This window comes from Antechinus flavipes, chromosome 4 (genome assembly GCF_016432865.1).
Source record: "Antechinus flavipes isolate AdamAnt ecotype Samford, QLD, Australia chromosome 4, AdamAnt_v2, whole genome shotgun sequence".
Lineage (NCBI taxonomy): Eukaryota > Metazoa > Chordata > Mammalia > Dasyuromorphia > Dasyuridae > Antechinus > Antechinus flavipes.
This window is the reverse complement of record NC_067401.1, coordinates 36,972,877-36,993,102: the sequence shown is the minus strand read 5'-3', so window position 1 is coordinate 36,993,102 and position 20,226 is coordinate 36,972,877. Positions and strand designations below refer to the sequence as shown.

Genomic DNA, 20,226 nt, shown 5'->3' with positions numbered 1-20,226 from the left:
GGGCTCTGCCTCTTGATTCCCTGAAAAATCCTAGCCTTTCCCCCCACCCCCACCTCCCGAGCCATCCAGGTATCATCCTCCTCCCACCAAAGATAATTCAACTGAGTCCTCAATACAGAAACAAGGGAAAATGTTCCCTGATTTTTTTTTAATCTGACTTCCCATAACAGCGCAACAGGCTTTACAGACACTTCCAGACCCTATGGCCGGAAACCCTGGAGAGGGGAGAGACTGAAGGGAAGGGGAGAGGGATCCAAAAATCCAAAGAAGCCAAAAAAAAAAAAGAAGGGGTGGGGTGGGGTGGGAGAATCAGTCAGGTGATACATTCGGATAGCTTCCACCAAGGGGGGGGATGTGTGAGGAGGGAAACCAAAGACCTAGGTCCCCCTTCCCCCCTTTTCCAAGGACACACCCATCCAGGGAAGATACATTGGAGCTAGAATGTGACATGGATAGCCAAGATGTCACTTTTCCTGCCCATTTCAGGGCCCCTGAATAAGGGGCAGTAGTACACGGGAAGGAGAATATGAGGCACTCTCATTTACCCTCCCAGCCACCTGAAGGGGTGGGGAAGGGGAGCCATCTCCTCTGTTTTAGAGGGAGGCTCAGAAAGGGAGAGCGACTTGCCTAACATCACACAGCATGTCAAGGACTAGAATTCCAGTGTCCTGGATCATCCAGGGTTAGGGCTATTCCAAGTCTGTGTTAACTCTCTAGGGGAGACTGGGGGACCAGCTGGGGAAACAATATCACAAGCCCTTCCCAATACCCTCAATCCTGATGATAAACTTATCCAAATCCCCGGGACCCTTCCCAATCTCAACCCCATTTAACCTCACCTTGGACCCAATCTGTCTTCTGTCCTACAAGCTGAATTCTCAGGCATCGTCGACTTAGACACCCTGGGAGAAATGCCATCCCACTGTTTTATCACTGAACAAAGATTTGTGGGGTTTAGCTTATTACATGGCCTACCCCTTGGTAGATGAGACAGCGAGTATGTGGGGACACAGGAAGACTTCTCTCTCCCTCTCTCTGTGCCCCCCCAGCTCTGAGAGCCAGCATCCTAGCCCTTGCATTATTATTAGTGTCATTTTCATCATTATTATTGTTATTTCTAAAAAACTGACAGTGATGAGCTCCGGTGACAAGAGGTAGAAATCCGGCCATGGAGCCGGTAAAAATGGGGAGAGGGCTGAGGCCGCAGTGGGGAAAGAGGGTCAGCCAGAGGGAGGAGGGGAGCTCCCAAACAGACCTCCATCCCAAGGGGAGGTTGGGGACAAATCTAGGGAGGGAAGAAGGGAGGGAGAGAAGGAGGGATCCCCATGCTTATCTCAAGTCCTAGTTTTGCTTGTCTGGGATTGATAGGAAGAGCTGAGTGATTGGAGGGGCAAAGACAGCAGGGAGAATCTGGGCAAAGTGAGCCTGTGGCCAGGGGTCTGAGGGAGGCCTGCCCCTTTGCCCTTTCCGTCGGGGAGGAGAGGGGGACGCGCTCTCCCCCACGGGTGAGCCTCCTGGCCGTGGGCCCAGCCACCCTGGGGAGACGGTCCCATCCATCATCCGTGCCCTGCAGGGGATGAAGACATCCCAATTCGAGGAGGGCAAAGGAATGGAGCAATTGACGCCATGGGAAACCTGATCGTGTTATTTTTTTTGCCTCTTTTTTTTTTGGTTCCAAACTGGCTATTAATTAAAAGTAAAATATTCAAACCAAAGGTTGATCTGGCTCTGGGGGTTGGAGGGTCAGGGGAGGGAGTACCTGACAGGTACCAGGCCATCAAGTTAAGGCTGGAAGGTAGGTGAGTTGTGTCTCTGGAGGCTGCTGGGTGGGAAAAGTCTACCTGGAGAGGGAAGGGAGGGGGCAGCTTCACGTTTGGAGCTTCTGCCCCTTCCCCTCTTGCTGACCTGGGACTGCAATCCCAAACCCTGGTCCCAGGGAGGCCGTCTGTGTTTCTGCGCCCTTTACCCCCTCTGGTGCCGTGCCCCCACAGACCCCCACAGGCCTGAGGCAGGGAGATGGAAGAAGTGAGAGCCCTATGGGAAGGGACAGTGAAAAGGACGGACGGAAGGCAGACATCCACACAAGGAAAGAGGGACAGACAGAAATGGAGCCGGAAACAGGGACATGTGACAGCCCTAGGCCCGGACTCACCCCGGGGAGGACTCCCCTGCGACCCTGGGCCCCAATCCCGGAGGGCAGCGGGATCTGGGAGGGAGCGCGTTTATAGGCTACACTGCAGAGTATGGCTGTCCCAGGAAGACAAATGTCAGGGCACGAAGGACGGGGGATCCCATAGGGGCAGTGAGGAAACACGTGTGTGTTGGAGGGTCAGGGCGGGTGACAGGCCTGTGCTGGGCTGCGGGTTCTAACCTCTTCCTCATCCCCTTCAGCACCTCTGAGGACCCTCCCTCCACCCCCAGCAGGGGCGCTGGCCTCTGTCCCTCACGGGCCACTTTGGAGGGGAGAGCTGGGCAGGCCGAACGCAGGCCCTGCTAGGCCCTGCTGCCCCCTGCCGGCCCCTGCCGCCCCCAGCCGGCCCCTGCCGGTCTCTGCCGCCCCCAGCCGGCTGCGCCCGTCTCTGACCCGCCTCCCCAGGCTGGAGCGGCAACCTCAGCGCGGGCCCCCGGGGGGGGGGCGGGTCACATGATGGTGCAGCGGTTGCGGCGCAGGGCGCCCTGGAAGCGCAGGGCTGCGTGCACGTGCTTGCAGCGCGCGCAGCCCACACTCTTGAGCAGCTCGCTGAACAGCAGCAGGATGTGCCAGTTGTACTTGGCCGAACACTCCACGTAACCGCACTTCCACGTCTTCCGCACCAGGTGCGACACGTTCCAGCGCGGGATGACGCGCCCCCGCTGCAGGTCCCGCTTGTTCCCCACGATGATGATGGGCGTCTCCGAGGTGCCGATCACCCTGGGCGCCCAGCGCGGCGGGGAGACAAGGAGGGGAGAAAGGAGGGGGCGGGGGGCAGAGCCCGTGGCGGGGTCAGAGGTGGAAGGGGGGGAAGGGCAGACAGACAGCGCCGACTTAGCCCAACCTTCACCTCGCGCTCCAGCCCCTCCCCCCAAGGAGTTCCCCCCGCAATCTGGGACACCCCTGCTTCCAAATACAATCAAATTAAGCAGGTCGGGAGGGCGCGGGGATCAGGAAGGGAGTTTATGTGTAAAAAGTGGCGTAAAAATGGCACGTAAAAAAATTGGTGCCTTCTCCCCTTCCTGTGCAATTTGGAGAGGTCCCGAGGCTCCCCCCGTCACCCACAGCGAGCCTCGTCCGTTTTATGTTGTTCCCAAACCGTCTGGAAATTGCAAAACGAAAGCCCAGGCTGGCCGGCTTTGGAGGTGAGGATGGGGAAAGCGTCAAGGATTAGATCCCCAAGTAAGGGTGGAAAGGTATATTAGTGGGTCCCTGGGAGCCGGTGGGTGGGAGAAGTACCCTCAGCCTCGCGGGCCACCAGGGATCGGGGCACAATTCCATCCTGCCTGGTACTCTTGGGAGAGCATTGCCGCAAGGCTTACAGGGGACCCTGCCCGTTACCCCAACAGTTAGGGAGAGGGGAAAGCCCCGGCTTCAGGGAAATACATTAAATACTAGAGTCATGGCAAGGAATTGTTGGAATCTGGGATGGAAGGGCCCAATGGTTGCGCTGGCACCCGTGCACACACGTGCTTTCTCTCTGCCTCTGTCTCTTGTCTCTATCTCTGTGTCTTGTCTCTGTCTCTCTGTCTGTCTCTTTCTTTCTTCCCCCCCCCCCTTTCTCTCTCTATCTCTCTCCCCCCTCCCTTCCTCTCTCCCACCTCCTTCACCTCCCTCCCCCCCTCGGGGTTGGGGGTTGTCTCTCACCTCGTCTCCAGGATCTGCTGCCGGATGGTCTTTACGTATTCAAAACTGTCAAAGCAGCAGATGTCGTAGACCAAGATGTAGGCGTGGACACTCCGGAGCCCCCTGCAGCAAGCATCTGCCCACTCCTGTGACAATCCCACACCCGAGGCCATCGTGAGAGTAGCCAGCGAATCCCTTCAAGCTCCTTCCCCAACTTCCCCTTATTTACTGATTAGAATATCTGCCTCTGAGCCAAGCAGGCTGGTACAGCCCCAGGCTAGAGCTCAGAGGCTCCTGCTGCTTCTCCTAATTTCCCCTGCAAAAGGGGAAAGCTCCAGCCCTCAAGACTGTCTTTAGGGAGAGCCTAGAACCAGCCACCGCTGAAGCTGAGACTTTGCAAGAATAAGCTGTGTAGTTGCAGTGGAAAGAGCTTCTAAAATCTCTTCTAATTATATATTGGTGAGTTATGAACCCCAAACTGGGAGTCCGAAGACTTGGATTCACCGAATCACAGGATTTAAAGCTGAAAAAGATGTTTGAGATCATCTAGCCCCTTAATGTTGTTGTTCAGGCATGCCCAACACTTTGTGACTTCATTTGGGATTTTCTTGGCAAAAATACTGGAATGATTGGCCATTTGCTTCTCCGGCTCATTTTACAGATGAGGAAACTGAGGCAAACAGGGTTAAGTGACTTGTCCAGAGTTACACAGCTAATAAGTATCTGATGATGTATTTGAATTCAGATCTTCCTGATTACAGGCCCAGGACTCTATCCACTGTGTCACCAAGTTACTCCAATACTAAATACTCAAATACTAATGGATACTAATCATCTTTTTCAATGCTCTAGCTCTTCAACAATGCAGATCGAAATCCCATCAATACCTACCCATCTTATAGAACTTTAATCTATGTCCTTCTATAACTTCAATAAAAAGGATGATTCAAAATTCTGGAGTCCTTCCTCTATCTCTCTGAACATAAAGGGGTTATCAGTGGAAAATTGTATACAGCCACTGGCTGTCCCTTTTCCTCAGCACCTGACCTCTTTCTAAGCCACAATTGTTTATTAACTTATATTCTCATTCATATTTGAAGTTCCAAAGTGGATATATGTTGCAGCCTTACACTTCCCCCATCCTTCATTTACCAGGGAGCAAGTTTGAAGGTCCAGAGAAAGTAAATGACTTATTGATGGCCCTACAATTAGTATATGGAAGAGTGGAGATTTGAGTTGGAGTTCCAAGTCCAAGGCTTTCTCCCTACATAAGCTCTCTCTCATTTTCTTGTCCCTGTTCTGCTGCTGTGTGAGCTTGGGCAAATCATTTTCCTGTCAAGCCTTAGTTTCCTCCTCTATAAAATTAGGAGACTGGATTGGATGATCCATAACTTCAATTCCAGTCTAGCAAATTTCCCTGGCTTCTCTCCCAAGCATAGTGAGAGTTCCTTGCTGTCCACGGTCCTGAAAGTTTTTCTGGCCCAAGGTCATGAACCTCACTCCACCCCTTGCTTCATCTGGAATATTGGCCCCTGTGCTCCAGGTTTCAACCTATGACCCTGGGAAATTGAAAGGGATGATAGATAGATAGATTGTTATGCCCTGAGCAGCAGAGAAAGATGGTAAAGTTGAATGAATTCTAGAAGGCACTACTAAAGTAGTGTAAAGAGGACCTTGGGATAAACCCTGGGGATAAAGCTTAAGGATAGCTACCTAGAGGAAAGATTAATGGGTGGATACACTAAGATACACTAAAAGGCTGATTGGATTAAACAGCAAATCCGCTAACAGATTAATTAGCTAATTAATCAGTGAAGGCAGAAGGATTTACTGCTATAAATTTAGCGGATAGAGCCTTGGGCAAGGGAGGAGTTCACAGCAGATCTCAGAAGGTGAGTTTATGAAGCAGAAAGCAGGTCTGTAGGCGTCTCCCTAAAGGGATCACGAGTACCACAGGCCACTGATTTCTCTCTGGCTCTCTTTCTTTTTCTGCTTCTCTGTCTCTGACTCTGTGTAAGCCCAAGCTTACACAGAGGGCCACCACTTAACCAGGGCCACCACTCCTGGTCACTTCCTGTGAAATTAGTTGGAGACTAGGGAGGGAAAGGTAGAGAAGACAGAGGGCTATCTGGATGTTTGTTCTTCATCTCTTTAAGGAAAGGACCAAGTTTTACTTTGCACTGGGAGTGGGGAAGCTTTCAGAAAAATATATCCGACTTGGTATCAGAGTGAGATGTGAAGTACTTCTTTCAGGACACATCTAAACCTTTAGATAGCTACTCACTCTTCCTAGGCTGGACTAAGTTTTAGTGATCCTGAAGATTTTCAGGAGTGGCAAGATGGAATATATGTAATGACCTCAACAAAGTTTAACCTGAACAGCCAGTCATGATTTTATGTGGGTTTACCCCCATCACAATCGCACTGAAGCAAAGGAAAAGGGAAACCAGACACCCATTCACCATAAATATAATCAGATTTCAAGCTAGAAGGGCCTTTGGGTGGCATGTAATTCAACTTTTGAAGGTCACACTGGAGTTCCAGACCCTGTTGTCTGACTCCAAATCCAATGTGATTTCCATTGCTCCATGATACCTCTCCCACCCTCTCCCTGGGAGAGGAAGCAGCTGCCTGCCTTCCAGGATGACAGCCCCACCTCTCCCTTGACTCTAGCTGCCTCCCTTGTGGGGGCCTTCCAGCCTTATTCCCACCCACATCTCCCCTGAGGCGTCTCTGGGGAGAAGAGGAGAAAAACTTCAGGAGCCTCCTGATTGGCTAAGCTCTCCCCTCACACCTCCCCCTTCCAATAAAAACTAAAATGGTATGGGGCATAAAAGAGGAGATGAACATCTCTAAGGAAGTGGATTCTCTTCTAACTCTATTCCGGTAGATGCTCTGGGATCGTGTTAGTGTAGGAATGGTGCTATGGGATAGGAAGCAACCCAAGCTGGACTTGGGGATTACCGACATATCTGCCAGGTAGACAGGCCTGGATATTCCTATCTCTGTCACATTAGCTCACTGTGCCTGACTCTAAATTGCCTAATCTCCCTGATTTCCCTGTCTGTAGGAGGGAAGCAATAGGGAGAGGAGTAAGCAAGGGCCCATCTTAGGAAATTCAGATGGATACAGATCTAGAAAAGAACTCGAAGGACATTAGCCCACCCACATTTTACAGATGATGAAACTAAAGCCCAAGGAAGTTTAAAGGACTTGTCTAATGCTCCCAGATAGTATCAATGGTGAGATCTGAATCCAGGTGCTTAGACCCTAAGGCCCATGGCACTTTTCACTTAACCATGCTGCCTTCTTCGAAACAGATATTCCTAGCACTGATGCAGCCCTCCCTTGGCAGGGCTGCTCTGATGGAGGAAGAAGTTTTAGATAGAGGTAGCAATGGATATCTTAAAATCCAAAAAAGTGAGAAAAGGCTCATTTTCCCACTTGAGCAGGAAGACAAGAAGAGAGGTCAAAAGCCTCAGAATAAGAGCAAGTTGGCCACTCTGGCTATAGATGCAAGTTTCTTTAGCTTCAAGGGGTGGGCTAAAAGATATTATTTACACATTGTCTATTTGAGGAGCCTTCTGTCACTATTATTCAGGCTTTCCCTTGGCTGAAACCACATCTACTCTTCTCTTGTCCTTGGCCCTGACATCCTGGCTGATGGAAATGCAGAGATAATGGTGATTTTGAGACCGGCATGGCAACCGTACCATAAGCCATGGTTACTGACTGGGGCGGATGGAATGATTTCTGGGTTCTGAGCTCTTTGTTTCCACATCCCAACCTCTGCAGTTTTAGTCAGGGATTTGCTGCCACGAGCCAGTCATTCAGTCCTCTGCATGCTAGCTGACCCCACTGTGTCCTCAGATTTTTCTCCAATCACCTCTAGAAACTGTCTGCAGAGCTGTAAAACTTCCCTAATGAACAAGCCTGCCCCACAGCTCTGTCCCAATACTAATAATAGCTTACATATTATATAAACGTCTTCTTTCACATTCATTATCTCCCTGCCTGTGGGAGGTCGGTTGGGACAGGTATAACTTGTCCCAGGAGGGGTGGAGGAAGTAGCAGAAAACGAGGGACTAATGACTTAAAACCCTGGAGGATGGTGTCACCAGAAGCCAGGGATATGAAGTGAGGATCTCCTATCATTCACGGGGGAGTCCAGGAGAGTGGGAAAGTGTCTGGGCTGGGGTAAAGAGAAAAAGGAACAGGAAAACAGTGTGTCAGGGTGGACAGAGCAAGTGGACTAGAGTTAAATGATCTCAGTTAGAATCCAGGCTCACCTATTACTATCCATGGCCACCTTGGTCTTACTCTGGGTTCTTTTTCTTTTTTAAATAAAGCTTTTTATTTTTAAAACACATGCAAAAATAGTTTTCAACATTCAGCCTTTTAAAATCTTGTGTTCCCAATTTTTTCTCTCCTTTCTCCCCATCCCCTCCCCTAGACAGCAAGTAATCCAATATATGTTAAACAAGCGCAATTCTTCTATACATATCTCCACAATTATCATGCTGCACAAGATAAATCAGATCAAAAAGGGGGGAAAAGGTTACTCTGGGTTCTTGACCCATCTTTACTGTCTTGCTGCTCGACTGGGGGAATTAGACTCTAAGCTTCTTCCCATTCTTGAGGAGAGGTCCATTGCTATCTCTTTTCAAAAGCAGGAGAGGATTAGAAGCTGGTCAAAATTTAATTTTTAAGAAGAAATCGAGGCATCAGTGAACCCTCAAATTGCCACAGCCACAATAAAATTCTAGAGTTCTGGTTTCCCAGGCATGCCTATTAACTTTCACCTACTACCATCAATTGAAGTAATAGATATATAATATATACATACATATTATGTGCACAGTATACATATATGTGTAATGTGTATGCACAAATATGAAAAATATATACCAATAAATGTGTGTTTCTACATAAGTGTACACATGCAAGCCACTATCTATAAGCATGTGTAAGTTGCTTTGCAAGCCTTAAGTCGTCATAGAAATGATGTTATTGGGGCAGCTAGTTGGTGGTATAGTGCATAGGGCACCAGCCCTGAAGTCAGGAGGACCTGAGTTCAAATCTGGCCTCAGACACTTAACACTTCCTGGCTGTTTGGCTCTGGACAAGTCACTTAACCCCATTTGCCTCAAGGAGAAAGAAAAAAGAAAAGCAAAAGACATTATTACAGAGGCAAGTCCCAGGAAAACCTCACCTTCTAAAGGAAGTTTTTCCTGAGCCTGCTTAATTCTAGTGCCTTCCCTTTGTTGATTATTTCCCAATTACTCAGTACATAGCTTGTTTGTAAATAGTTATTTGCATATTTCTGTGTCCTCAAACTGGAAGCTGTTGAGAGCAGGTTCTGTCTTTCACCTTTCCTTAGATCGCCAGCACTCAGCAAAGTGTCTGGTGCAGGATAGGCATCTAATAAGTGCAGACTGGGGGGCAGCGAGCTGATATAGTGGAAAGAGCACCAGCCCTGAAGTCAGGAGGACTAGTTCAAACCTGGCCTCAGACACTTAACACTTCCTGGCTGCGGGACCCTGGGCAAGTCACTTAACCCCAACTGCCCCGGCAAGACAGATAAAATGTAGGCTGATTTACAGGTTCCTTGGGTTCGGGGCTCACTACTGGCTTTTTGACCCTGGGAACCTCGGAAGAGATAAGTTGTAGAGACGATAAGAACCAGCCCTGGGAGAGGGATTTAATTCTCTGTTAAAATGAAACTACAGGTCCGGTTCCTGTTCCCATTTTACTAGCTTAACCTCTGCTCACTCTTGGGCTGTTTCCTCCCCGGAAAATGAGGAGGGACAAGGAAAGGCGATGGAGTGGAGCGATGAATGCTAGCGTTTTGGAAGGACTCTGAGGCTGGAGTTCCAACCCTCTTAGTGACTGCTTGGGAAATCCGGGGCCATTCGTGCAGAAAACCCGCCCTCTGCTTCTGAAAGGCCGGATAAAAGTGGCTTTGCCTCGCTCATGAGCGGGCCCAGGGAGACTCGAAGCCCCGTTCTGGCGGGCTCTGGCTGAGCCCGCAGCCCCCGAGGCTGGGACCAAAGGCTGCCCCTCCCCTCGGAGGGAGGCCCTGACCGCGCTTGCTCCCTACCTGCAACGTGTTGACAGGGAAGGCGCTGATGGGCGGGAAGTCGAGGATCTGGAGGTCGTGCACGTGGCCGTTCATGACCACGGCGGGCAGGTAGAGGCGGCGGGCGGTGGTGGGCACGCAGACCTCGCTGAATTCGTTGTAAAGGAACTGGCGTACGATGGCGCTCTTGCCCACGCCTCGCGCCCCCAGCACGGCCACCCGATAGGTGGACACCATGCCTCCGGCCCCGCTCCGCCTCCGCGTCCTCGCCGCTGCCTCCGGAGGACCCCCCGGGCTGCATATTCCAGGGGCTGGGGGCTCAGCCACCGTCAACAGCGACCATTGCTGTCCCTGCCGGCCTCTGCTCCACGGCTTCCGGCGGGCCTGCAAGGGAAAGAGAGCCGGCTCGAGCGCGCCCTGCCCGTCCGTCCGCCGGGGCCGGCTCCCGGCGGGCCCGGTTGGGGGTTTCTTGGCACAGCTACTGAAGCGGTTGGCCATTCCCTTCTCCGGCTCGTTGCACAGTTGGGGAAACCGAGGCAAACAGGGGTAAGCGACTGGCCCCAGGCACCCGCCCCGGCAGTGCCCGAGGCCAGCTTTGAAGACGAGTTCTCCGACTCCAAGCCCCCCGGGCTGCCCCTGCGTCCCGGGAGGACCCCTGAGCCGCCCATCCCGAGCAGAAAGCTCTCCTTTCTTTCCTCTTCTGGCTCTAGGCAGGGGAGCGAGGGAACCTTAGCTGAGCCCCATGCAGGTCCCGCACGCGTGCTTGCGCGGCTGCATCTTGTCCGAGTCCCAGCCTAGCGGAGTCTCCCAGGTCCGTGCTGCACGTCCCCGTGGAGCCCCCGAGAGCCAGTGCAAGCCTGCGGGGCGCCCGGATCACTCTGTGTGTTCCCGGTGGGCGCCTGTTCTTTCCGCGCACACACGGGGGCTTCAAACCCCATCCCACTCAAGCTGAGGGGCCAAGCAGCTGTTGGAACCGCGGCGCCCGAGCTCCCGAACAACTCCACATGGAGCCTCCAACCCAGGCTCTCAAGGGCACCACAGCCTGGCCAGCCAGCGGCTCCGTCAGGGGCGTTACATAACAAACCATCCCCAGGACTGGAGGAAAAGCTGTGAAAGGAGCCGAGAAGGGACTGGAGCTGCAGAGGAGGGCCCTGGCTGCTGCTTCCTGCCACCATCTGCGGCGCTGCCCAGGAGCCGGAGCTGGCAGGGAGGCACTCGGGCTATCCCGGGACTCACGGGACGGGCCTGCCGGCCTCGGTGACTATGCCCTGAATCCCCCCTGTCCTCGGTACCGCGGGCGTTCTCTTGGGGGCAGGGAAGGAAGCAGCCCCGACAGCAGGGCAGAACTATTGGGCTGGGGGAAGCCCGATCAGGAAGAAGTAAGTCCCTGGGCCTTTTCCCAGAGAGCCCGGGGCTGATCCGGCCGCTGTGCCTTGCCTCTCCCTGCCATCACCGCGCTGGAATATGGGGGAGGCAATGGAGCAATCCCCCCATCCAGGAATGCCATGCTTTTCTACCCCCCAAATACTTCAGTCCCAGCCCCAGAAAGGGGGATGGGGGAAAGACCGCAGTCTGAGAGAGCAGGACTGAGCCCTCCGCAAGCCCTCCCCAGGCCCGGGAGCTGCGATCAGCCCCGGGAGAAGGAAGGGCTAAGATTTGTTTCCTTGAAGCCCCTCCGCCGGGGCACCCCCGGAAGGTGAGGGGCCGGCTAGGGTGTGCCGGGCTCTGCCCGTTTGGCCAGAGGTAAATCCTGGCAGAGGCATTCACGTGCCCCTGTGCTGGCCTCCAGCCCAGGGCCCTGGCATAAGGGAGCCGGGTGTAGTTCGCATAGGCGGTCGCCCAAGTCCCCAGTTGCATCCTCCACCTCCCTGGAGCTGCATCCCCCATCCCCTCCCGGGGCGAGCAGCTTCCCCCCTTCTGCTTCTCTACAGTCCACAGACTCGTACCCCCCCCCCCCAGCATCTCTCTTCCCCTCCACCCCAAACACCCACCCCCTCACGTGGCCCCAGCGCACACTTTCCCCAGCTCCTCTCCCGCCTCCCACCCCGCGTCCTTGGCCTTCACCCCCATGCCGACCCCCCGGCTCACCCACTGCCGGCTCACACTTGGGGCGCCCCCATTCACGACGGCACCCTCTCCCTCGGCCGCCCTCCCCACCCCACCCCGGCCAACTCCGCAGCTTACCCGGGGCCGTCTTAGCTGCCCCCAGCCCCGTTGGGCCCGGGGTCGGGGTCCCCCTTGTATCCGACGCTGTCCCCTCCCCGGCTCCCCGGCCTGGGGGGCAGGGGCGGGGTGGGACGCCCCCTACCTGCTGAAATAGGGCAGGTGAAAGGATGGAGGAAAAGAGACGAGGAGGAGGATTTTGAGAGGAGGGGCTGTTTTCGGGATTTTTTTTTTAAATCTCCTGCCCCTTCTCTCCCTCCGGAGCCCGCGTTGCTCGCAGTGGAGGGAGGGAGGAGAGCGGGGGCCGGGCAGGAAGGTGGGGGGGGAAACCCTGATCTGGGATTCCGCTGGGTCCCTAAGCCTGACACATTTACTCATTCAACCTTTTTTCCCCCTCTTGGTTCTTTCTGGGGAGGGGGGGAGGAGGGGTAGCGGGGACGGGGAAGAATCTCTTCCCCAAATCCCCCTGCCCATTTCTACTCCTCTCATCCCAGTGGGAATTTTTTAGCCCAGCCTTGGCCCCCCTGCTTCCACACACAGAGACTCGTAGGGGCAGGGGGCAGGGCAATCCTAGTGGGATCAGGTCAGCCCAAGTGTGCGAGCGGTGTGGGAGGGAGAAAGCTGGGACAGAGACCCTGAGCCTGAGCTGGCTGTTGCTAAGGCTTCCTCGGGGCCCAGACGGTCCGCGAGAATGATGGGCTGTTCTCTGAAGCGTCCTGGCCCGGGGCTGGGTTTTCTCCCATGATCAGCGCCCCGCGGGAGTGCTTGGGGTGAGGCAAGGTAACCGTTCCATTCCTGGTGAGGGGGAGACTAAGAAGGGAGACCCGCCTTCCAACAGCTGGGAGCGCGTTTTCCGGCGGTCATGCTTTTTTCCCTGCCTCCCTCCTCCCCCATCCCCCAATCTGAGCCTGAGTGTGTCAGGTACTGGTTCAGGTGGGGACAGCATAAGCGTCCCGCCCATCACTGGGCTTCCCCGCCTTTCCCCGCTTTTATTCATTCTCAGAGAAGGGTTAGAGGGGGAGAGGCGAAGCAGGAGGCCCAAAGCCCACTTCTGCATTTCCTTTTTGGGCTCTGAGTCTTGGGTAAAGAAGCTCAGGATCTCGTGTAACCCTGGGTTCATATTCATACCTTTCCAGGGAAAACCGAGCTTTCTTTCCTTTCTCCCCTCCCCCCTTGGAAACGTGCAACATTCAGGAACAGAACGTCTTCCTCTTCCCTCCAGCTGGGTTCCTTTTGGCACCAAACCCAGCCCAGAGAGAAAGGAGGGGAAGGCCGAGGGACAGCTGGGGGCAAGGTATAGGGCAGAGCGCGCCAGATCTGAGCTCAATTACTAGGCCAGGTTTAGTCTGAATGTTCTCATAATATGGGGAAAACTTTGGTTGGATTAAACCAAGGACCTCCAGGACCTTAACCGGTCTTCAGTTTCACTCTGCCATGTCTATTCCCCCTTTCAGCCTCAGCGGAGGTTGGCTGAAAATAAGTCACGTTTGTGAATGTATACAAACACACACCTGGCCTGCAGACGTTCCTCAGGCGGGGTTGGTGAGGGATACACATGCCCGCTGCAGGGACTGGAAATGACAGAGTCTGGGAACCCACCTGCATTGTGAACAGCCCAGCTAGTCTAGTCTGGAAAATAGTCTGGAAAGACAAGCCCCAAAGACCCGGCTCCTGCCTGTTTCTTAAACAATGTTAGAACATCCTGCTCCCATTTGGATTTGTAGCTGCTTGACCCGTTTCCTCAGAAGGGAAGGGAAGGGTCAGAGGTATCTGAACTTGAGATTGGGTGGTTTTCAATGTCAAACTCTTCAAAACCCCCCTGGGTAATACAATGATTAGAGTTCTGGATGTGGGATCAGGAAGAACTGAATTCAGATTTGGGCAGATATTAGCCATATAACCTTGGCAAGTCATTTAACCTCTGCCTCAGTTTCCTCAATTATAAATTAGGAATAATAACAGCACCTTCCTCCCAGGATTATTTTGAGGATCAAATGAGATCAAATTTGTAAAAAGCGCCTTTCCCACCCAACTAAAAGATGAAAAGTCTCAGCCAGCACTGTGGCCTGAAAAGTTGCCCTAGCCTAGGGAATCTTAAGCATTTTTTTTTTTTTGTCATGAACCCTTTTTATTAGTTTCGTAAAACTCAGGGACTTTTTCTCAGCATGTCCTTTTTAAAAAAAAAAAATTCCAAATTGAAGGAAATGTTTTTAAAAACGATAGTGGTAAAGTGCAGATTTTTCCCTATCCAAATTCTCAGATCCCTGAAATCTGTGTGTGGACTCTCCTGAAAGTTTGGACCCCCGGATTAAGAACTACTAATGTCTCCAAGGTTACTAGAATTTAGACCTGAAATCAACCATAGAGATCGTGTACACTTGTACCCTCGCGATCCCACCCTCCTCATTTTATAGAAACAGAAATTTTCTCAGGTTTTTTTTTGTTGGCAGCTTTATGGATGCCAGGTCATAAACTAAATAAGAGTTTGAAGCCGATTCGGAAACTTTTCAAGAAACATCCTTGTAGCTAATATTATTGTCCGGGGGTTGGTTAGGATTCTAGGATTAGCGTTCAGGAGCTAGAAATGGGTAACAACGGGGGAGGTGTTATCTTTTCTGAGTACCACACCAGGTATTAAAATAAACAGGCTCTTGCCTGCTGGAGCTGGGGGTGGTGGGGAAAAAGAAATCTGGGCCCCTCCCAGAAGCCAGAAAAAGCAGTCATGGAAGAGCTGGGGTGGGACTCCTTAGCTGCTTTCCTGCCTGTTTACTTTTGATCTTGGGACTTCCCCAATTACTGTTCTGATAACAAGGGGTGAAATACAACTGTTACCTTGAATACTGGGTGCCTGCCCAGCTCCTGACTTCCTTTGTGAGACAAACAACTTTTAATTCTCTACATATGGCAAAGGGGACTGGGATGGACTGATCTCTACCAGTTTTCCTATGAAGTGGTTTTGGAGAAAGTGAGCCAACAGGTAGAATCTTTTTCCAAATGTTTCAAGAACTACTCATTTTTAAAATGATACCAGATACTCCCACGTAGTCTGAGCTGGAGGCCACATGGTTTGGTCTTTCTTTGAACTGCTGGTCCAGAGAACACTACCAAGAACCAGAAAGACCCTCTATTTCTCTTTGCCAACTTCACCAACACAACTGGGAAAACTGTGACACATCTAGGGACCAAACTCATGGATTCTCATCTTCCAGTATCACTATCATATTCTTCAGGTAGCCTTCATTTCTGTCAGTTCTTCACCTTTTTTTGTGTCATGAATGTTGTTAGCAATCTACTAAAACCTACGGACCTTTTCTCAGAATGTTTTTAAAATTTATAATATTATTGGAAAGGAAACCAATTTTATTGAAACGTAGTTATCAAAATGCTTTTAAAAAGCAGACTTTTAAGCTTAAGAACCCTTGATTTACAAGGAGTTTGAATGGCTATTTCTTCAGAGAACAGGGAATATACACACAAAGGGAAATATCCAAGGGTTACTCTGACATTTTACCCTAGAATCCCCCACTACCATGAGGCCAGATTCTGGGCTTGCAAACCAGCATTCCCATGTATTCTGAAATAAGATAGAGGCTAAGATCTGTTTTGTGAGGTATATCAGTATGACCTACTTCAAAACCTGAGAAATCAGTGGGATGGACAGGAAGGCAGGAAGCTGAAGCTGTTTTGGGGCAGAGCAACAGAAGGCCCCTCAAGTGGCAGTGGTTCCAGCCCCTAAGGCTCTCTCTACCCCTCTGCTTCCCTGGCTGCCTGCCTTGGAGCAGGAAAGGAAGCAGCTGCCCTTGTTGGGCAGATGCCCTTGGAGCAATCTGGGTGTTTTGGGGGCTGGGGTGTTTGAGACTGGCAAGGAATAAGGGCAGAGGAAGCTGATCAGATAGGTAGAGACTCATCCCCTAATTGCTCACTGGCTTGTGGGTGGATGCAGTTGTGGGGAGGATTTGGTTTTCAAGGGCTGCCAGGAGAGGTTTCAAAAACCTGTGAATTCTCATCACTCCAATATCAGATATGTCTGAGTAGCAACTGCTGCCCAGGGACACGGCCCAAGAGGACAGGGAATAAAGAAAAGAGTTTCAGGAGGGTGAGGAAGATGACTTTTCTACAAGTGCTTCAGCTCAAAAAACAAAGTATAAACCATACTTTATTTTGTGTAAATTACTTTATTGACAAGGACACCAGGGCAAGTTCCTCCCTCCCCCCTCCCCAAGATTTCAACAAGGAATGATAAGCATTCATAGGGTGGTGTATTCATCCCCATTCCCAACCCCCACCCTGCCTGTTTCCACAGCTTCAAACTTCACAGAACAGACATACACAAAGTCCAGGCCCAGGAGGGGAGACACTTGAAGGAACCTCTGGACAGCAAAATAATTCTGGGTGTTGGTTTTCCTTTCCCTCCTGAATTCATGCCAGACAGACAGACACATGCAGGCACACGCGCGCACACACACACACACACACACGTCTGGCATGGTCCAAATGCACTACAGGGGAAGAGTGTAGATAGAGCTGGTTAACATCAGTTTCCCTCTCAGAGAGAGTTGGAGAGATGATGCTCCATGAGTAGGGATTGCTTGAGAGGTGCCATAGGGACCCAAGATGTCCCTGGATGGCTCATTCCGCTTGGCCCCGGGAGTGTCTCCGCCATGCCTGACAGTGACTGTAAGCACTACTGGCCTTCCCATCCTAGGACAGAGGCCCACATCCTCAGAGCCTTCTGTCCACCCCCTTCCCCTGAACACCTCCTCACTGGCCCAGAGCCGGCATTTCTCAGCAGACCGTTTCATCACCTCTACTCTGGCTTCCCTCGCTTTACCAATTTAGCGACCTTGTGATCCTTCTTGGTCTCCGCTTCTGACGAACCTGGAGACAACTGCACTGACCCTCCCTGCTCCCTTCGTACCTTTCCCCAACACCAGCGGTTACCAGCTGCTGCCAGGTGCCAGGAGGGATGCTCTCCATGACTTCTGCTTGGGTTTTCCCAAGGCCTTAAAGCTGGTCAGGGGGTGCCGCTCCAAGACCTACCAATGGTCTGAGCCAGGCACACCTCACACGGTGCAGAATCTGGGCTGTGGGAGGCCTAGAGCACATAAGATGATGGTGGGCCTCCTACTTCCTGTCTGGTCCCTAAAGCCAAGCTTATTTGATCATGCACAACCAGCAATCGGGGCCATCTAGGGGGTCCATTATGGACCACTGCCTGAGGTTGACAGGAATCCCCAGAATTTGAGAGTTGACAGGGTGAGGCAGAGAGCAATGGGACCGGTGGTCTTCAGTCTTAAAGTATCTGAGGTCTGCTCAGGAGGGTCTAAGAAAGAATCCTTTTCTGAGGCTCCAATAGGGCCCTAGGGCACAGGAAATACTAGATAAGATTGGAATTGGCCAGTGGCACCCACAGATCCAGGATGATGCTGTAGGGATTAACTGTAAAAGGGCCAAGCCAGGGCAAACCCCCAGAGAAGCAAATAATGAAACAAAGTTAGTGTTCCAGGTGTCGTAACATCCTTCAAAACATTACGTCCAAACACAAAGAAGAGTCAGGGGAAGCTCCCGGGATGCTGTGTAGTGATAAAAACTGACAACCCCTTCTAAGCCAATTCTAAACTGTCCACAGAAATGAGGTGCTGAAGGTGAGCAGGATAAAGAGCTGGGCCCAGGTTGTGCAGTTCTAGAGCACTTAAGGGAGGGGGGGGAGGGCTACTTCCTTTGTGATATCTACTTTATAGCAGGATCCTTCACATGACTCCCAGGCATCAGCAAAGCTACTGGACTGAAGTGGGTGCTAAGGTCAGCACAGAGAACACAGACAGGCACAGAGGAGGAGACAGAAAGCAGAAGAGGTGAAAGGCAGGGGAATGGCGTGCAAGAAGGGGGCCCCAAAGGTCCAAACTTCAGCCCTCACTTTGCCACAAAGCAACCCTTTCCTACATGAGCCTGTTTATACAGCTATAAAATCAAAGGGATCATCCAGGTTCAATCCCATCTAATTGGAGGATTCCAGGGAATGAGACCTACCATCTGGCCCTGGGACAGAGCAGAGAGCCTTTACTTATTTTCACACAATGACTGCCAAGGCTGACAGCTGCATTTCTGTCTCTCTCTGTGGCAGAGAGGTATCAGGGATCCCCTCCTCAATCTCCAGCAACCTGGAATCACTAAAGGAGATCAGCTCGTCCAAAAGCAAAACAATTTGGGGAAAACAAAATCAGGGAAAGCATACTGCCTGAAGCAGAGAGGGACAGACTTTCTCCAAAAAAATCACTAGAAATTCAATTAATCAGGGATGAAGTAGCTTTTGAAACATGCTGAACATCGAGAATGGCAACTGTGACTCAGGCTCTACCCCTCCTCAAGATTTGTTCAATTACCAAGGGGCAGCTGTTTTTTGCCTTTCCAACTTGTTACACTAACAAAAAAAATTTCCTATACAATTTCCAATATGTATAAAAAATAGAAAATAATAAAGTGCAATTCATGATTCGATGATACGTTTCCTTGTTTTAATAAACAGGTTTTTTCCCCTTTTTTTTTCTTTTTTTGGATTTTTGAAGTAAGTTTTCGATTACAAAATAACACACTAGGCCCTAACGCAGGTTTAGAAAACACTAGCCATTGGCACAGGATGGAGAAGCTCACAGGTGATGGAGGCTGGGAGTGGCTGTAGCAGGGCTTACAGACTTTTGTGGGCAGGTAAAACTATCCAGAGGGTTGTGTCCTAACATTAGTACACATTAGTACACTATTCACTACCTTGGTGGGTCAGGGTGGTTTGGACTCAAGAGTCTACACATCAACACAATTGCTTCCAGTTAAAGAGTTCTTAGTTCTGCACAGATGGCAGGGGCGGTAAGGAGCCTCCATTAGTCTTTTAGTTTTTCAAAATTCCATCATAGACTTGGTAGATGTACTGGGAGACTTCAGGAGCTCGACACTTCAGAGACAGCTGTGGAAGAAAACAGGAGAAAGATGACTGATTAGCATGGAAACTGGCTATAACCTAAAGAAGGTTGAGCCTCCCCACGCATGTTTCTAACAAGAGAGTTGTCACTAATTGCTGTAATATCTTAACAATGAGATTGTTTACATTAAGTCAATCTCAATTTTGGAACTTTGTCTTAAGTTAAATGGCAACTATGACAGTAGCATAAACCTAGGAGGGCATGATAGAAAGTACAAAGGCCCTGGAATCAGAAGACTGGATTCAAATGCCAAGTTGGACACTTATGACCTTGTGATCTTGAACCACTCAGTCTCATCCAATAAAATGGCTGAGGCTAGGATCCTATGTAGATAGAGTTGTGTTGGGATCCTACGATAAACCTCTTTAGCCAGTAAAGAATCATTGTAAAAGAAAAAGTTCCCAAATGAAGTGCTGAAAATTAACTAAGGAAGTGAAAAAGGAAGACAAGATATACTATAGAGTATGCTACATCAAAAATAGGGGATGAGAAAATAAAATTGCTCACAGCCACATAATCATTAATTACTATTTCACAAGGATATCATATAAGCTTCAAAGCACTTTTTTCCAATTCTATTTTTTTTATTAATATATTTTGTTTTCAACTTCATTTCTGAACACACCCTCAAGTTAGCCAACTCCTGGTAACAAAGATTTAAAAAGAGGAAAAAATAAAGCAAAGTAGTTCATATAAACTACACATCAAAAACAGCCTATGCAATATTAGATATTCTGGAATGAGGAGGAGGAAGAACATATTTTCTCATCTCTTGGGTATCAAGCTTATTCTTTGTGATGACAGAGTATTCAATTGTAGTTTTTATTCCTGCTTACATTGTGTATAATTTTCCTCACTCTGTTGACTTCATTGTAATCAATCATGTAAGTCTTCCCTGAATTCCTCATTCTTGTTACTATGGCCCAGCACTATTCCCTTATTTTCATGTACATCCACAAATGTTTATCCATTTCTCAAGCAATAGGCAAAACCCCCCCAAAAAATCAACAAAAAAATGAAATTGGTTTATGTGTTAATTCTCATTTTTAACTTTCTGACTCCTAGCAAGACATCCTATGGGTCATAGGAGATGGACATTGAGGGGTACTCTTTTTTCATCTAATAGTATTTTATTTTCTCCAATTACAAGTAAAGACAGTCTTTAACATTCATTTTTGTTAAACTTTTTGAGT

The 20,226-nt window shown here is 50.4% G+C and overlaps 2 protein-coding genes across 4 annotated transcripts in view; both read right to left on the bottom strand.

The window, feature by feature from the left end:
- Window positions 1–113: 113 nt before the first annotated feature.
- On the bottom strand, window positions 114–12,819 carry RASL10B (RAS like family 10 member B). The gene is made up of 4 exons (XM_051992446.1): window positions 12,081–12,819; window positions 9,918–10,280; window positions 3,839–3,963; window positions 114–2,911 (listed from the first exon to the last, which is right to left on the bottom strand). The coding sequence occupies exons 2-4, from the start codon at window positions 10,131–10,133 to the stop codon at window positions 2,641–2,643; spliced, it is 612 nt and encodes a 203-aa protein (XP_051848406.1). The 5' UTR covers window positions 10,134–10,280; window positions 12,081–12,819; the 3' UTR covers window positions 114–2,640.
- Window positions 12,820–18,552: 5,733 nt separating this feature from the next.
- Window positions 18,553–20,226, bottom strand: part of AP2B1 (adaptor related protein complex 2 subunit beta 1) — a 120,429-nt gene continuing 118,755 nt past the window's right edge. For all 3 annotated transcript variants that reach the window (XM_051992438.1, XM_051992437.1, XM_051992440.1), the window contains one exon: window positions 18,553–19,017. In XM_051992438.1, the coding sequence (XP_051848398.1) occupies window positions 18,943–19,017 (75 nt within the window). In that variant the 3' untranslated portion in view covers window positions 18,553–18,942. The remainder of the gene's footprint in view (window positions 19,018–20,226) is intronic.

Bases quoted from the DNA above. Each gene is read 5' to 3' on its own strand.
- RASL10B (XM_051992446.1), bottom strand. From the start codon at position 10,133: ATGGTGTCCACCTATCGGGTGGCCGTGCTGGGGGCGCGAGGCGTGGGC. The intron at 3,964-9,917 runs GTAGGGAGCAAG...GGATTGTCACAG, and splicing joins TCCCTGTCAACACGTTGCAG to GAGTGGGCAGATGCTTGCTG. The intron at 2,912-3,838 runs GTGAGAGACAAC...CTGGGCGCCCAG, and splicing joins CAGCAGATCCTGGAGACGAG to GGTGATCGGCACCTCGGAGA.